The sequence below is a fragment of the Callorhinus ursinus genome, unplaced genomic scaffold (assembly GCF_003265705.2).
Source record: "Callorhinus ursinus isolate GAN/ISIS: 27379988/994484 unplaced genomic scaffold, GSC_fseal_2.0 scaffold68, whole genome shotgun sequence".
Classification (NCBI taxonomy): domain Eukaryota; kingdom Metazoa; phylum Chordata; class Mammalia; order Carnivora; family Otariidae; genus Callorhinus; species Callorhinus ursinus.
Window position 1 is genome coordinate 5390801 of NW_027397130.1, and position 15688 is coordinate 5406488.

At 57.7% G+C, this 15688-nt stretch overlaps 1 protein-coding gene across 7 annotated transcripts; it reads left to right on the top strand.

Annotated features, from left to right (window-relative positions):
• The first annotated feature begins 315 nt into the window (after positions 1-315).
• EXOC7 (exocyst complex component 7) lies at positions 316-15326 on the top strand. Of its 7 annotated transcripts, XM_073885947.1 has the most exons (21): positions 316-448; positions 642-707; positions 2286-2470; positions 2661-2766; positions 3608-3830; positions 5036-5203; positions 7677-7769; positions 8698-8766; positions 9695-9840; positions 10119-10271; positions 10499-10597; positions 10941-11003; positions 11256-11322; positions 12020-12058; positions 12797-12862; positions 13156-13276; positions 13522-13617; positions 14338-14401; positions 14626-14667; positions 14777-14910; positions 15152-15326. In XM_073885947.1, exons 1-21 carry the CDS (start codon positions 389-391, stop codon positions 15252-15254), a joined length of 2163 nt encoding a protein of 720 aa, XP_073742048.1. In that variant the 5' UTR covers positions 316-388; the 3' UTR covers positions 15255-15326. The 7 variants fall into 7 exon arrangements, with proteins under 7 accessions (XP_073742048.1, XP_025715597.1, XP_073742049.1 ...); XM_025859812.2 differs by lacking the exon at positions 12020-12058; XM_073885948.1 differs by lacking the exon at positions 8698-8766.
• The last annotated feature ends 362 nt before the right edge of the window (positions 15327-15688 follow it).

Genomic DNA, 15688 nt, shown 5'->3' on the forward strand with positions numbered 1-15688 from the left:
TGTGGTCTGCGGGGAAGGCGACATCCGTGCCTGGACATAAAAGGCGAACTAGGGAAACCAACTTGTGGCCTGCCCCAGCGGCCTCTGTCAGAGCGGTCGGCCTTCATACGAAGACCGCAAGTGAACTCCAAGAGCGTCCGGTCAGCGGAGCGATACAACAACGCGGCCTGTGAACCTTCTCTGACAAGGCCGAGAACCCCGCACTTGCCACACCCAAGATGGCCACCTTCCCAGGCCTGTTACTCAGTTCCGCTTGCCATTCCCACTATGGCACCACTAGCGCGCCGCGGGGGCGGGGCCAAGGGCGGAAGTGGGTGTGGCAGAGACGGGAGTCGAGGGGTCACGCAGAGACTAGCCACCCGGCAGTGGGGGCCGCTGGGCCGAGGCGATGATTCCTCCGCAGGAGGCGTCCGCCCGGCGGCGGGAGATCGAGGACAAGCTGAAGCAGGTGAGGCTGGGGATGGGGAGCAGGTGAGGGAAGGGGCCGAGATCCGGGCCGGGGCATCTCCTCAGGGAGGAGGCAGGGCTGGGAGGGAGCAGTCCCTGCGAGGAGATAGGGTTGGGGGCGAGGCCGTGGGGCTGGGACGCGATGTTCGTTAGCCTCCAGCTTCTTGTGATGTGCTCCGCTCCGCTTCCCCCAGGAGGAGGAGACGCTGTCCTTCATCCGAGACAGCCTGGAGAAGAGCGACCAGCTCACCAAAAACATGGTGAGTAACCCCTCAGGTGGGAGGGGCAGACAGGCCTCCAGACTGGAGGAGAGCCCTTTTTACATAAAGCCAGGAGTTCGAGCCTGGGTCATGATGGTGGTAATGTGTGGGTTTCTCTAGCAGCAGTGTGGGGTGTCTCTCATCTAGCTCCCCCGTTTTCTGCTCCTTCACCGACGATGCCGCAGCCCCTGCTGGCGCAGGCTTTCTGCTTTCTCTCCAAGCTCTCCATTCTTCGTTCTCTCCTTCCGCAAACATATAGCGAGACTGGTTTATGTGAGCTGGGTAGTGGTCGTGTGTCATCCTCAATTCAGGTGATGATCAGAGGGCAAGGGTGGCCTGAGATTTTGAGATTACTGAGGGCAGAGAAAACTCAGCCTTCACCTCAGAGGGCTTTAGGGGTAGAAGGAGCTTTGAAATCAGAGCTGGGATCTAGTTCTCGCCCCTCCACTTCCTCTTCTTTTTCTTTGTTTAAGATTTTATTTATTTATTTGAGAGAACGAGAGTCAGAGAGAGCGGGGTGAAGGGCAGAGGGAGAAGCAAGCTGCCCGCTGAGCGGGGAGCCCGATTCGGGACTCGATCCAGGGACTCCAGGATCATGGCCCGAGCCAAAGGCAGACGCCCAACTGACTGAGCCACCCAGGCGCCGCCCTCTCCACTTATTTCTATGTGGCTCCTGACAGGTAACACTGAGCTTCAGTCAACTCATCTACTAAAAGAGGCAATGCCAATCTCCCAGCGTGGCTGGGAAGGTCATAGGAGACAATGAATGGGAATGCATCTTGCATAGTAGCTGGTCTACAACAGGTGCTCAGCAAATAGGAGTTTCCTTCCTTATTTCTAGAGGAGACTGGAAAAGCTCATATTGAGTAGATACAAACTTTGGGTATGTGTTTAGGAACACAGTCATAAAGTCCTCGTCCTTATTAAATTATTAAATAGAGATTCACCCTCAGAGAGAGAGGGTTTTGAAGGTACTAGCAATGCATTTGAGGCTACTCTGTATGAAACTACTTCCTGTTCAGTCTAGGAAAGCTTCAGAGAGAAGTGAAATTGAGATTTGGCTTCAGAGGGTGGAGGGGAGTCCCTCCTGGGGTGATTATCTTAGAAGGAGTTCATTTGATGCATGGTTTGCCTCCTGCAGGGCAAACCTCATCCAGTTTATTTGGACCACCTCCTATGTGCTGTGCACATGGTGGGTGTTGGGGATAGATACAGTGGTGGACACGTACACCCTATCCCTTCCCTCATGGACTTTATTATCTAGAAAATCAGAGGAGGGGCACCTGGGTGTCTCAGTCAGTGAAGCATCTGCCTTCGGCTCAGGTCATGATCCCAGGGTCCTGGGATCGAGTCCTGCATCGGGCTCCCTGCTCAGCAGGGAGCCCGCTTCTCTCTCTCCCACTCCCCCTGCTTATGCTCTCTTTCTCTCTCTGTCAAAATAAATAAATAAAATCTTTTTTTTTTTTTTTATAAAAGAAAGAAAACCAGAGGAAAGACAGCAAATGCCAAAGACCTGGTGGGTGGGTAGAAGCAGTCCTGGCACAAGACTGAGTCCTGAGACTGGGCTGTCCCCCACAGGTGTCTATCCTGTCATCCTTTGAGAGCCGCCTTATGAAGCTGGAGAACTCCATCATCCCTGTGCACAAGCAGACAGAGAACCTGCAGCGACTGCAGGAGAATGTTGAGAAGACTCTCTCCTGCCTGGACCATGTCATCAGCTACTACCATGTGGCCAGTGACACTGAGAAAATCATCAGGGAGGGGTGAGCTAGGGCCAGAGGCTCACATTGCTAACACCTCTTGGGCCAGCAACACTAAGCTTTAGAAGAGAGGGTTTGAATATATTTGAGCCCGGAGTCCCCTGTATTAATTCTGTTCTCTTCCAAATACCATTCTCTTGGTCCTTTCTCTTCTTCCATCTGCCCAGGCTGATGTAGCTCTTTTCCTTCACAGCCCCACAGGCAGGCTGGAGGAGTACCTGGGGAGCATGGCCAAGATTCAGAAGGCCGTGGAGTACTTCCAGGACAATAGCCCAGACAGCCCAGAGCTCAACAAAGTGGTGAGGGGCCAGTGGGCTACTGTGGGAGGCTTGGAGACACCAGTCCCTGCCTTGGTCTCATGAGGGACACTGGACCGTTGACAGCCACTCCCCTCCGCTCCTCTCCCCAGTCACGCAGCTCCTGCCAGTCACTTGTCTATACTCTGTTTCTCCCGATTTGTCTAGTCCGGGCTTCTCATGTGAATGGAATCGTATAATATGTGACCTTTTGTGTCTGCCTTTTTCTACTTCATGTAATGTTTTGAAGGTTCGGGCACGTGGTGGTGTGTGTCAGTTCTTCATTCATGGTATGGCTGAGGAACGTTGAGTTGTGTGGATGGACCACGTTCGCCACTTGATGGATGCTCCACATTTTGGCAGTTACAAATAACGTTGCTATGAGCCCTCATGTGTACTTTTGGTTTGGACGGATGTTTTCTGTTCTCTTGTGTGTTCTGGCTATCTGTTTCTTATTGGGTATATAATTTGCAAATGTTCTCTTTCATCCTGCGGGTTGTCCTTTCGCCGTTTTGATGGTGTCATTTGTAGGACAAAAGTTTTTCATTTGACATAGTTCTATTTATCTATTTTTTTTCTCTCGCAAACCCTTTTCTAACAAGAAGACAGAGTAATGGCCCATTGGGAAAATCATCGGCCAATATTTGTGAAGCACCTGTGTCTTGTAAAACTTTGAGTTTCACCTGTGAACATAGAATTTGAGGGAACATGAGGCAAAGACATAAGCAGAGAGGGCTTCCTGGTGTTTCTTCTCCGGGTTAAAGGAAGTGAAGGCAGAGGAAGGGCCAGCTGGATGCTGAAGCAGCCGAACCCTCTCCCTTCCTTCCTCCTGTTGTCCCCGTAGAAGCTGCTGTTCGAGCGCGGAAAGGAGTCGCTGGAGTCCGAGTTCCGCAGCCTGATGACCAGGCACAGCAAGGTCGTGTCCCCTGTGCTCATTCTGGATCTGATCAGTGGTGAGGATGAGCTGGAGGTCCAGGAGGAGGTGCCGCTGGAGCACCTGCCCGAGGGAGTGCTCCAGGACGTGATCCGCATCTCCCGCTGGCTGGTGGAATACGGCCGTAACCAAGGTGCGAGGACCCAGGTGGCAGCGCCAGATGGAGTGGGGTCTTCTCCCCGCTTTATTTCTTTAATCCGGCTGGTTTTTTTTTTTTTTTTTTTCATAAAAAGAAGTTTAATAGGAAATGATACACAAGCAATAAATCTATAGCTTATGTGACTGTGTGAACACATCCACGGCTCCTAAGCTGCACTTTAGGGGGCCTTGGGCTCAGCAGATTTTTAGGGATAAAAGAGAGGCCAGTGGACAGCCTCCATACCCCTGTGCTTCAGCCCATTTTTTACACTGGGGCTCCTTGCAACACCTTGGTTGGGAACTGCTGAAATGTAGTGTTTCCTTGCCCATTTGCATTTTTGGAGTCTCCAGTTTTCCAGTATTGATAGAAAGTGCTGCAGTGAGCATACTTGTGTGGATTGCTTTCCTCATATGGGGAGTTCTTTGGGTGTTTTCTCAGAGATGCAGCTATCAGGTAGACGTGTCCAGACAGATTTGTACCTTTCCGCCATTGGAATCTCATCTCCAGGTAGGTGGGGTCCAAAGAGCCATCAACGGTCCCATGGCTCTTTTTCCTTCATTAATTTTATTTATCTTAGCCAGGGCTGTCATGGTCCTTTTTAAAAAAATTTGCATATCATGAATGGCTAAAGATATAGTGTGTTTTTCATTCACTGACATTTGTGGTCTCTTTGCCTCCTATAAATTGCTCGTATCCTTTGACCCCTTGCCAGGTGAATCTCGATGTTAATTTTATTTAGTTAGTTTTTTCTAAAAAGATGTTCTTTATTCATTTGAGAGAGAGGGTGTGCACGCGGTGGGGAGGGGCAGAGGGAGAGTCTTAAGCAGATTCCCTGTTGAGCATGGAACCTGACGTGGGGCTCGATCTCACAACCCATGAGATCATGACCTGAGCTGAAACCAAGAATTGGACGCTCAACCACCTGAGCCACCCAGGTGCTTCCTAATTTTATATTTTTTTATCTAAAAGAATTTTACCTTCAAAACTTAATTAGCAGTTCTTTTGGGGGATATTTGCCCTTTTAAGATGGCTTAAATTGGAACCAGGCCGTGTGGGTGGCTGGGAGCCATAGCAGATGCTAGGAACGAGTTAGCAAACTGAAATAGGAGGCCCTACTACTGCCCTGCCCACTGCATCTAGAGGGGAAAGAGAGGCAGAGTCCCCAGCTGCCACAGATCTGTCACCCCCTCTCTCCTCAGATTTCATGAATGTCTACTACCAGATTCGCTCCAGCCAGCTAGACCGCTCCATCAAGGGCCTGAAGGAACATTTCCGGAAGAGCAGTTCTTCCTCTGGGGTTCCCTACTCGCCTGCTATCCCTAACAAGAGGAAAGACACGCCCACCAAGAAGCCCATCAAGAGGCCAGGTGAGCCCTGACCCCGGCCCATTAAGCCCCACCCAGAAGGCTGTGTGGGACCTGCATGGCCTTAGGCCGCCCTGGGGTTAGCAGCGTCAGCCCCTTCAGAGCTTATCCTCCCGGTGGCCCCTGACTGTGGGTACAGAGGGCAGAAAGCAGGTGTCTCCCCACCTAGCAAGTCCCCATCTACTGAAGCTCCATGCTCCGGGTGAAATGTCCTTGTGTGTCAGCCGCAGCCTGGCAAGCCTGGCTGTCTCGAGCTGCCGAGAGATGCTGTCCTCAGCTGAAGGAGAGGCTAGGATGTTGCAGGGCAAGGGGCCACCGGGAGCAGCACCGGGGAGAGAAAGCTCAAGAGCCAGGGGCTGCTTCCACCTTAGCCCACACTGCCGAGCTGTGGCTGCAGGGACATGCCCGGTGTGGCCTGTGGGACCCTCCCCTCGTGACAGCAGGCTATGTGTAGAGTGTTTTTCGCCCTTGCCCCTCAGAGAGCACCTGCTCCTGCTCAGGCCTTTAATTGGGGTTTGGAGAAAGGGCAGCGTAGAGGCTGCCCTCAGTGGGCCAAGCGAGCAGAGGACTGGTGGCCCCAGCAGGAGGTGTATGGCTCCTCACCTCCAGTGCAGATCTCCTGGCCGTCACCTAAAAACCTGCTCCTAATAATGACTGTGCTGAGCCAGCCTGCTGGGCCGCAGCTGCCAGCACTCGGTCGGTCCATCCCTGTGCCTCTGTGCTTTGGGCAGGGGCTGTCTCCCTCTGTGAGGCTGTGAGGCTGCCTGCCTTGGCTGGTCTGGGCTCTCTTCTCCATCTCCTCTCTGACAGGCCCACGGAGTGGGGGGTGGGCGGGGGCAGGCCAGACCTGGTCTGCACCGCCCCCAGAGTGTTGGCTGGCCGTGGTGGGGCTCACAGCGGGCCTAGTCTGTCCTTGGCTTACGGACCCCAGAGGAAGACTCGGGCTGCGAGGATCCCTGTGGTTGCTGCAGAGTTTCAAGATTGTCAGCAACCCGGGGGTTGGGACTGATGTGGAAAACTAGGGAGCCAGGCCCCTGGGACATCCGCTCCTGGCTTGGAGGAGAGGAGCAGGGAGGCCTCAGTCGGTCAGTAATTTAATACCAATCTCGGCATCTCTGTGGTCACTGGGCACCTGATGGGCTTGGCGGCTGCCCGATCAGTGTCCTTGGTCTTCGTCCATGCCAGCACGCTGGCGAGGCTCCTCAACGCCCGTGTGCAGGCCCATCTGCTGCGGGTTGGCTGTGGGGCAGGAATCTGATTGGCTCATTAGCAGGACCGCTCACTGAATGGGGAGAACACAGGGAGACAGATGCTGAGCCAGGGCCGTGAACTTGGTCATTAGTAGCTGATTGTCACATGGTCCAAACAGAAAGAAAGGAGCCACTCCAGACCTTGTCCTTTCTCCCCCAGCTTTTTGGGGGGCCTGCCAGAACTCAGGCAGCCTCACTGTGTTCAGAGACATGGCTGGGGGTGGGGGACGCAGGAGTCTCCAGGGAAGATGGACCAGAGTTATGTGTGGGGGCCTCTTTCCCGCTCCTAGTGCATCTTATTAACAAGGCAGCTGTTCTTGTCTATTTTATATCCTGCATTTTCTGCCCTGAGGTGTCTCATTCCCACAGAGGTGGCTGACCCGGGAGGCTGTAGGCACTGTGGTTTTGTTTTTGTTGATTTCACTTTTGATACTAACTGTTGTTTTTTTCCTCCATGCCTCGAGCATGCCCCCCCCACCCCCGTGTCCGGTCCTGCCTCCAGCTCTGTGTGGTGGCTTCCATTAACCCCCAGCCAAGCTTCTGAGTTTTCTGCGATTGCTTTGGGGGTTCAGGTGACTTTGGTGCACAGGGCCAGGCTGCCTCAGGGTCACCAAGCCTTCTGTCTTGGGCACCGCTCTCCCAGGAAGCTCAGACCTGTCTCACCAACTCCCGGGCTCTGCTTTCCGTTGACCTCCGTGTGTCCATGTCCCAGCACTGAGCATGCCTGGGAACTCGGCCTCCTAGTGTTTCGGGCCGGGCCATGGGCCTCTCGGCCTCAGGGGTCCCCAGACTCCGCCAACCTGGCTGTGTCCTCTGGGTGTGAGAGCTTCGTCGCCAGCTCCTCCATCCTGAGCCTGGTCTCTTCCGACTTAAATGCTACTCAGTAGTGTTTTTTATTTTTGGCTTCTCCTGATGGCTCTTTGCCCATCTCGTCTCCTTCACCCACTGCATTTCCTAAAGAGAACTCAAATCCAGAACCATGAGGGTCAGGAGTAGAATCGGGAGCCCCGTGTGGGGCACGCCCCGTGCCCGTTCCTTCCTGCCCATCTGTAGTGCCTCTGGGGGGTCCTGGAAGGGGCCTGCTGGAGAGATGGCATGTGGGCATGCTCACTGTTGGGGGGCTGGGTATGGGGCTCGGGGAGGGGGGCAGGTGGAGGCCTGCTGCTGTTTTCTCTCACTCATTTCCTAGGTCTTCTTGTCTCCTCTCTGTGTGGCTCTGGTGACAGGGACGATCCGTAAGGCTCAGAACCTTCTGAAACAGTATTCCCAGCATGGTCTAGATGGGAAAAAGGGGGGCTCTAACCTCATTCCTCTGGAAGGTAATCACCCTGTGTTCTTCTGTTCCCTCCTCCGCCACCATGTGTCCACTCTCGTGGCAGGGCAGAGCCTCCAAGCCCCCAGGAGGGCCGCGGGAGAGTCCCTGGGAGGGGGCAGGGGTGGGGACAGAAGGTGCCTGGTGCCGCTCACTCCAGCTGGCGCAGGGCAGGTGCTGTGGCCCCGGCCTGGTCCTGTCTGGCCTTCGGCAGCTCTGCCCTCCCTGAGGCTTCCTACTCCCTCCCTGTCTCTGTCCTTGTGTCCTATTTGAACTCAGAGAAAAGTTCTTCGCTATGGGCAGCCCTTTCACGCTCCGACCAGTAGTGGCAGGACCAAGCTGGCCTAGGCCTCTGGGCCACCCCCACCTTCCCCAGCTTTAGAAAGGGGAGTGTGTGCCACGAGGGGGATGGGCAGCCTGTAGGCCATGTCCCTCCTTGCCTCCTGTCCGAGGAAGGACAGCCCTGCCCTGGTGGACCTGACCTTCCTTCCAAAGAATAACCCTGGGGAACCAAAGGAGGCTGTCTCGTTCACTCAGCAGTGACATTTCTCTAACTGCGAGTCTCCCCAAACATGGTGAGGTGGGTAAACCCCCTGGGGCCGAGCATCAGACCCTCCTCAGCTGCCAGAAGCTCTCCAGAGCCTTCCTTGGTCGTCCCGCAGGCTTTCTCCTGGCCTCGGGCTTGGAGAACCAGCTCTCAAGGACGGTCTGGGGCACTGCAAGTCAGGCTTGAAATGGCTGTTCCCAAGGTGGTCCGTGGCAGAGGAGGGGCTCAGGGCCCTCTCCGGTGCCCCTTCCCCTGCCGCCGCGCGCCCGCCCCCCCCATCTCACATCCCCTCCTGGAGATCGAGGGCTTCTTCCCTGTCCCCGAGGGGGCAGCCCGCCCGGCCCCTGGGTAAATGCTGCTTGTGTCTGTATGGCCGACGTCTCGCTAGGTCACGAGCATGATTTCCGAGTTAAGCACCTGTCCGAGGCCCTGAACGACAAGCACGGGCCGCTGGCTGGTGAGTACCGCAGCCCAGCCCGAGGGCAGCCGCCGCTGCCTTGGCCGCGGTCCCTGGAGGGCTCTGCTCTGAGGATGAGCCAGGCCTGTTTGCCTCTCTCTCTGAAGTCTCTCTTTTGGGCACTAGGTCTCCTTGCCTCTCTCCAGATGGGAGTGTATGCCTGGCTCTCGGGGCCTGGGCCAAGGGGAGAAGCTGCCGCTACTTGGAAGGTGGCTCCCTGGAGGGCAGGGAGCGCTGACATCTGACTCCAACAACAGCTCCAAAGCTCTGACTTGGAGCCCGTTCCTTTGCTTGTGGGACCAGGTTGCCTATGGGCACCCGCTGCCCCAGCCTCCGCTAGTGGGACCCGGCTCTCCTGGGGCAGCTGACCAGCAGAAGCCCTCCCTTTCTGGGACTCATCGCCCCTTCTCAAAGTTTGACCCCATGCCAGCTAGCCTCCTAGGCCATAGCCCACTGCCTTCTTAGACATTCCACGTCTGGCGGGGCTGAGAACTGCCTTCAGTGGCCTGGCATTTTCTCAGATGGGTGACCACGGTGCCTGCCTCTTTGAGGTGGGCACCCACCCGTGGCTGCCCCCTTTCTAGTACAGTTCAGACTCCTCAGTCCTGGGGACAGGTACCCCATAGCCAGGAAGCCGATTTAGGGCTCTTCCCTCTTTATCCCTTCATCTGTCTCCCCACCACCTCTAGTACCTGATGCTCTGGGACGTAATCACTGTCTGGCAGAGCCGAAAATGAAGCCAGGACAAAGGCTGGATTCAGCCCTGTTTTTTCTCTTCGAAGCAGTCAGGTCTGCTGGAATGCTCTCAGCTTTCTGCCGGAACAGTACGCCTGGGCTACAGGCCAGGAGCTGGGGAGACCCATGCCCCCCCAGCAGGGAGAGCGGCTGTCCGCAGACCAGCAGCTCAGGGGCACCGCTGTCCCCCCAGGGAGAGATGACACACTGGACGTGGAGACCGACGCCTACATTCACTGCATCAGTGCCTTCGTCAGGCTGGCCCAGAGCGAGTACCAGCTGCTGATGGACGTCATCCCTGAGCACCATCAGAAAAAGACCTTTGACTCCCTGATCCAGGTCCTGCCCCACCCCACCCTGCTCCTGAGCCCCAACCAGATGCCCCTGCAAAAGCTGTGGCTGCAGAAGCTGGAGTTTGGGCCAGACCTGTTGGCCTGTAGCCTTCAACTGTAGCCGCCCACCATCTCCACCATGTATGTGTGTGGGGGGAGGGTTGCCGTCCCCTGCTGGGGCATGCTGCCTTCCCCCAGCCCCTCCAGCGGCCCTGACCGTCCCTGGGAGGCAGGTCTCACCGCTCTGCCCTCTCTGTGAGCCGCGTCCTTGGTCTGCTCTCTCAGGACGCACTGGACGGGCTGATGCTCGAAGGGGAGAACATCGTGTCTGCTGCCCGGAAGGCCATCATTAGGCACGACTTCTCTGCCGTGCTCACCGTCTTTCCCATCCTGCGGCACCTCAAGCAGACCAAGCCTGAGTTTGACCAGGTGCTCCAGGTATGTGGGCGGGAAGGTCCTTGGGGACACGGAGCGGGGGACCGTGCTGCCTGGCCTGGCTTTTCCGCCCTCACACCTCTGCTCCGAAGCTGGATGGAAGCAGCTTCTGCAGGGCCCTGGGCGAGGGGACCCCCTCCCGGGGTGATGGAACAGGAGGGGAGGCAGTGAGGGGCAGGGGAGCGGCCGGTAGGGAGCCGGGTCTGCTCTGTAGCTGTGTGCTTCCTCAGGGGACAGCTGCCAGCACCAAGAACAAGCTGCCCGGCCTCATCACCTCCATGGAGACCGTTGGAGCCAAGGCCCTGGAGGACTTTGCCGACAACATCAAGGTGCTCTCCCTCTCTCCGGGGCCACCTGCGGCCCTAGGAGCTGTGGGCAGGACCACCAGGGACCTGCGTCGGGAGCTCCTGCAGAGGGCAGGCCGCCAAGAGGGGCTGCTAGTCTCCTGTCAGTACCCACGTGCCTCCCTTTCTTTCCCAGGGGGCTCCTGAGCCCCCAAGGGGTGACCCTCCTGCCCCATTTTTCCTGTCCTGTCTCACTGGCCTGCGTGCCTGAGGGGCGCCCTGACCCCTGTCTGCCAGGAGGTGGCACCAAGAGCAGACCGCCCGGGGCCCGGGGTGGGGCCCAAGGCTTTGGTAGCAGGTTCAGGAAACTGGGCTGTTCTTTCCACAGAATGATCCGGACAAGGAATACAACATGCCCAAGGATGGCACCGTGCATGAGCTCACAAGCAACGTAGGTGCTGCCCAAGGTCACCTGGGGAGGGAAGAGGGCCTGGCCTGGCCCCGAGCCGGCACGCTGGTGGCAGGATGGATGGCAAAGTACTTCGTGTCTCCAGTAGGGCAGGAAGCTTATAACCACCCTTTTCACGGGGCAGACCCCTGGCCCTGCACTTGCCTGGAATGGTCCAAGAGGGTGCGTTTGGGAGGAGGTGTGACCTTGAGGTCCTGCCCTTGACCTTCCTGGACCTGTTTTCTCCCCACACAGGCCATCCTTTTCCTCCAGCAGCTCCTGGACTTCCAGGAGACAGCGGGGGCCATGCTGGCCTCCCAAGGTACTTGGCACCTCCCAGTGGGGCCCCCTACCCGTCCCCCACTCCTCCCTCTTGTCTGGAGACACGGGGCGACTGGCCACCTCTGGGAGAGATCTCCCCTGGCCCTGTGGAGTGGGGTTTGACTGTGCCTTTCCTGACCCGACCTCCCTCCCTTCTGGCTCCTTCCACCGTCCTCGCTCTGGGGAGTGGCACTCCCTGGTTCGAAGATGCCCTGCCTGCCTCGCCCCTCCTTCCGCATTTCTCCACCTGCTCTTGTGTTCGCCTGTCCTCCCGATTAGTCTCACACAGCTGACTGTTCCGTGGGCTGGCGTCTCAGGGCCAGCCTGGTGTCTTCCCACTGACCGCTGCCCTGGCACTGGAGCTGGGGAGGTTGGCATGGAAGGAGGTTGGCATTTCTGAGCACCGAGGCCCGACCCAACTTGTTGGGGCCCCCGGGCCCTCCCCTTCCTCCACTTTGGGGGCGAGGGAGCCAGGAGCAGCCTCTGGCCTGCAGTTCTCCAGATCCCTGCTTGGCTGCATGCTCCCTCACCTTCAGGGGTCCAGCCAGGGTGTGTCCTGCTGTCTGTGCTCTGGCTGTCACGGGGAGGGGTCTGCCTGACCCGGGGGACACGGTTTCTAACCTGTGTTTGCACTTTGCGTCTTTCTCCCTTCTTTGTCTCCCTCTTCCCCTCTGAGTGCACTGCCTTTCACTCCGTAGTTCTTGGGGACACATACAATATTCCTTTAGACCCCCGAGGTAAGCAGCAGGGCTCTGCAGCCCCATCCTACCCCCTCTGAAACCCCATGGGTGAGGTTCCTTGGGGACGGAGGCATCTGGACAGACTCAGGACCTACTGGGGAGCGGGGGTCAGGGGGGACATGGGTCTTCAGGGCACTCCCAACTCTCTCAGCTCCCTGTAGGGCCACTTTCTGTCCCTGAGCTTATCCACGCGGCACCCTGAGTGCACCCTCCAGGCTAGCCCAGCACCTGCTTGCCGCCTCCCTCCCCATACACCGCTGCCGCCTGGCCACCTGCTTGTTCAGGGGAGCCCGGTAGAGGAGGTTGTGGGAAGTAGGGGAGAAGGGGGAGAGGCCGTGGGGAGCCTACTCTAAGACCCTGCTGTTCACAAATGGGATAAGTAGGCGTCGTAGTAGACAGCACCCAGCATGAGTCGGGGCTGGGGGGCAGGGGGCGTCCCACTCCTGTCCCACCAGCCTTCCTGCCGATCACAGGCCAGCTCATTAACCTTGCCACCCATCACCATAGAGGGGCTTGCCCTGGGTTCCGGGAAGAGGCTGAGGGAGTGCTCCCTGCAGCAGGCAAGGAGCCTAGCAGCCCCCACCCCCTGCCCTGAGCGCCTCTGCATCCAGTCTGCCTGAGGAGGGCTCAGGGGCCCCTCCCAGGGTTTCCAGAGCTGCTCCCGGGGCTGAGGGGAGGCCGGAGAGGGTCCTGGCCGCTGCCACGGCTGCAGTAACAGGCCTTCTCTCCTCCCAGAGACCAGCTCTTCTGCCACCAGCTACAGCTCCGAGTTCAGCAAGCGCCTGCTGAGCACATATATCTGTGAGTGCTGTCTAGCTGGCCAGCAGCCCCTGGCGCCCAGCTCCCCTGCCTTTTCCCTTCCTGGCTTTGTGCCCTCCTGCTAGTCTCTGTCCAGGCCTGAACCCCCTCCACAACCTTTGGAGTTGTAACCCAACTTCCGGTTTAGGGGCTGAGCGGGGCTGGGCAGAGGGCTCCTGAGGCTTGTGGAGTCTGAAGTTAGGGACAAGGGCAAGGGTTGGAGTTGGTTTGAGGGCCATCGATCGGGTCGTTTTGGTCAGACTGCCCATGCATGTAGCCACACCCTCCCTGTGCAGGTAAGGTCCTGGGCAACCTGCAGCTGAACCTCCTGAGCAAGTCCAAGGTGTATGAGGACCCGGCTCTGAGCGCCATCTTCCTGCACAACAACTACAACTACATCCTCAAGGCCTTGGAGAAGTGAGTGGCTGCAGGTGTCTGCGTGCACGCGGCTCCCACCTGCCCGGTCCACCCGCCCACCCTTCCGGGGCTGCCTGTGCCCTCTGCCTGGCCAGGCGGGGAGAGCAGCGCTTTAGCCCTTGGAGTCCCAGGACCCGGGGCGGTGTAGGGCAGGCCCCACGGGTGCTGCTGCGGAGACCAGCAACCTTTGGGCCCCCGAGAGCCAGTTCAGTCCTCCTCTGCTCCCCCCCCCGCCCCCCCGCCAGGTCTGAGCTGATCCAGCTGGTGGCCGTGACCCAGAAGACTGCTGAGCGCTCCTACCGGGAGCACATTGAGCAGCAGATCCAGACCTACCAGCGCAGGTGGGCCCCGCTGCGCCCTCCCCTCACCCCCAGGCTGTACCCTTCACTCACTCTTCTTGTCCGAGCTTCAGAGTGGGGTCAGTAATGGGGAAGTGCTCCCCCGTGGACCTGGCCCTCTGCTTGCCGTTTAACCACACCCACAGGGTGGAGAGGGACCACCTGCCCCTACCACCACCTGCTTCCTGAGGTGGCCAGCATTTCCAGAGGGTGCGGTGCCTAGGGTGCGGGCGAAGAAGAATCAGAAGGCTGCCTGACAGGTGTGGGGACGTGAGGCCAAGCGAAGAGCAAGGTTGCAAGAGCACTTGAACTTGCTGAACCTCGCTCTGCCATGCTCCCACTGCTCCTATCCTTGTTTCTCCTTTGTGTGCGTGTGTCTCCTGGGAGTGCTCTCCCTTCTCCTTGCTTTGTCTGTCCTCTGCTCCCTTCCTCTTTCTCATCTGCTTCTCCGTGTTTACTCTCCAGGAGACCGATGTGAAGTGTAGCTGCTAGTATTTGTTCAATTTATTGAATTCTGTTTCCTGTTCTTAATTTTAAAAGCCAGCAGCTTGAACATTTTCTTTTCCCAAGGAAAAAATCTCAGCTGTGCTCTGCTTAGTTGTGACCGGGATCCATTGCCGAGCTCCCCCTCCCCTAGTAGATCAAGAGATTTAAAAAACAAAACAAACCAGCCCCTGGGAAGCAGTCCCTCCTCTACCTTCTGCCTCTCTCCCCACCTGGCAGCTGGTTAAAGGTGACTGACTACATCGCTGAGAAGAATCTACCTGTATTCCAACCAGGAGTCAAGGTGGGCAGAAGGCCTGGGCTGGGAAGGGGTGTCTAGCGGATGTGATACTTTTTGTCACGTTTCTGGGGGAAAATGGACAAGCATCCCACTGGGATGAGCGAAGGATGCCTGCGGCCACAGGGCAGCAGGAGAAAGGGCTGGGCTCAGGTGTTTGGGGAAGGAGCCAGTGGCCGGGCAGTTCTGCTCTGAGGAACACTTTCTCGGCCCTCTCCCACCACCCCCAGCTCAGGGACAAGGAGCGGCAGATGATCAAGGAGCGGTTCAAGGTGAGTTGGGGTCCCTTCCCCTCCACTGCTCCCTGCTGCTGTTACAGGGACATGGGCCCAGGGTCTTTGTCTTTGGGTCACTTCTATTTCCACCTTTTTTGGCGGCCAGGGTTTCAATGATGGCCTTGAGGAACTGTGCAAGATCCAGAAGGCCTGGGCTATTCCTGACATGGAACAGAGAGACAAGATTCGCCAAGCTCAGAAAAACATTGTCAGGGAGACCTACGGGGCCTTTCTGCACAGGTGAGCGCTCTGTCTCCACCTCCCCAGCCCTGCGCCCCCCACTTCCCCTGCTGGGTCTCTGCTCTGTTCTTCTTCAAGAAAACCCAGAGGGGCATGTAGGTGTGGGTGGCAGAGCCCATGCCCTGGGCTCTGCTTTGGGGCCGGACAGGGACATGACTCAGGGGCACCCTGTCAGGAGTGCCTTAGGCTGAGGTGGGGCTGGGGGGCCGCCAGCCTGCCCCTGACCTCAGCGCCTGGTCAGGTATGGCAGCGTGCCCTTCACCAAGAACCCAGAGAAGTACATCAAGTACCGCGTGGAACAGGTGGGCGACATGATCGATCGCCTCTTTGACACGTCTGCCTGAGCCTGCTGCTGTCCCTGCCTGGTTCTGCCAGATCAGCCATGTTACTGGACAGATAAATCAGTGTTAACTTGCCTCTGGGCCTGGTGAGTTTGACATCCTTTGGGACAGGGACCTTTGTCCACCCCTTCTCCAGCCCGGAGCCCTGTCCCCGAGCCCTCGAGTCCTGGTTTGCATTTCTTCCTGGAGCTCCCCCAGACCAGCACTCTGCCACAATACTGGGGTTCCTTCCCACCTTAGGTCTCATGAGCCTGCGCCTGCATGGGCCACGTAACGGCTTCCAGACAGGAAAGGACAGAGAAGAAAGACAAAGGGCCAGTGCCCACAGCTCCCTCATGTGTACAAGAGCGGGAGGGTAAACAGCCCACCTCCGGCCCGGTTCAGAGCTGGGGGTGGAGAAAGCCCCCTCGAGCCCAGAAACGGCAGGGCCCAGAGGG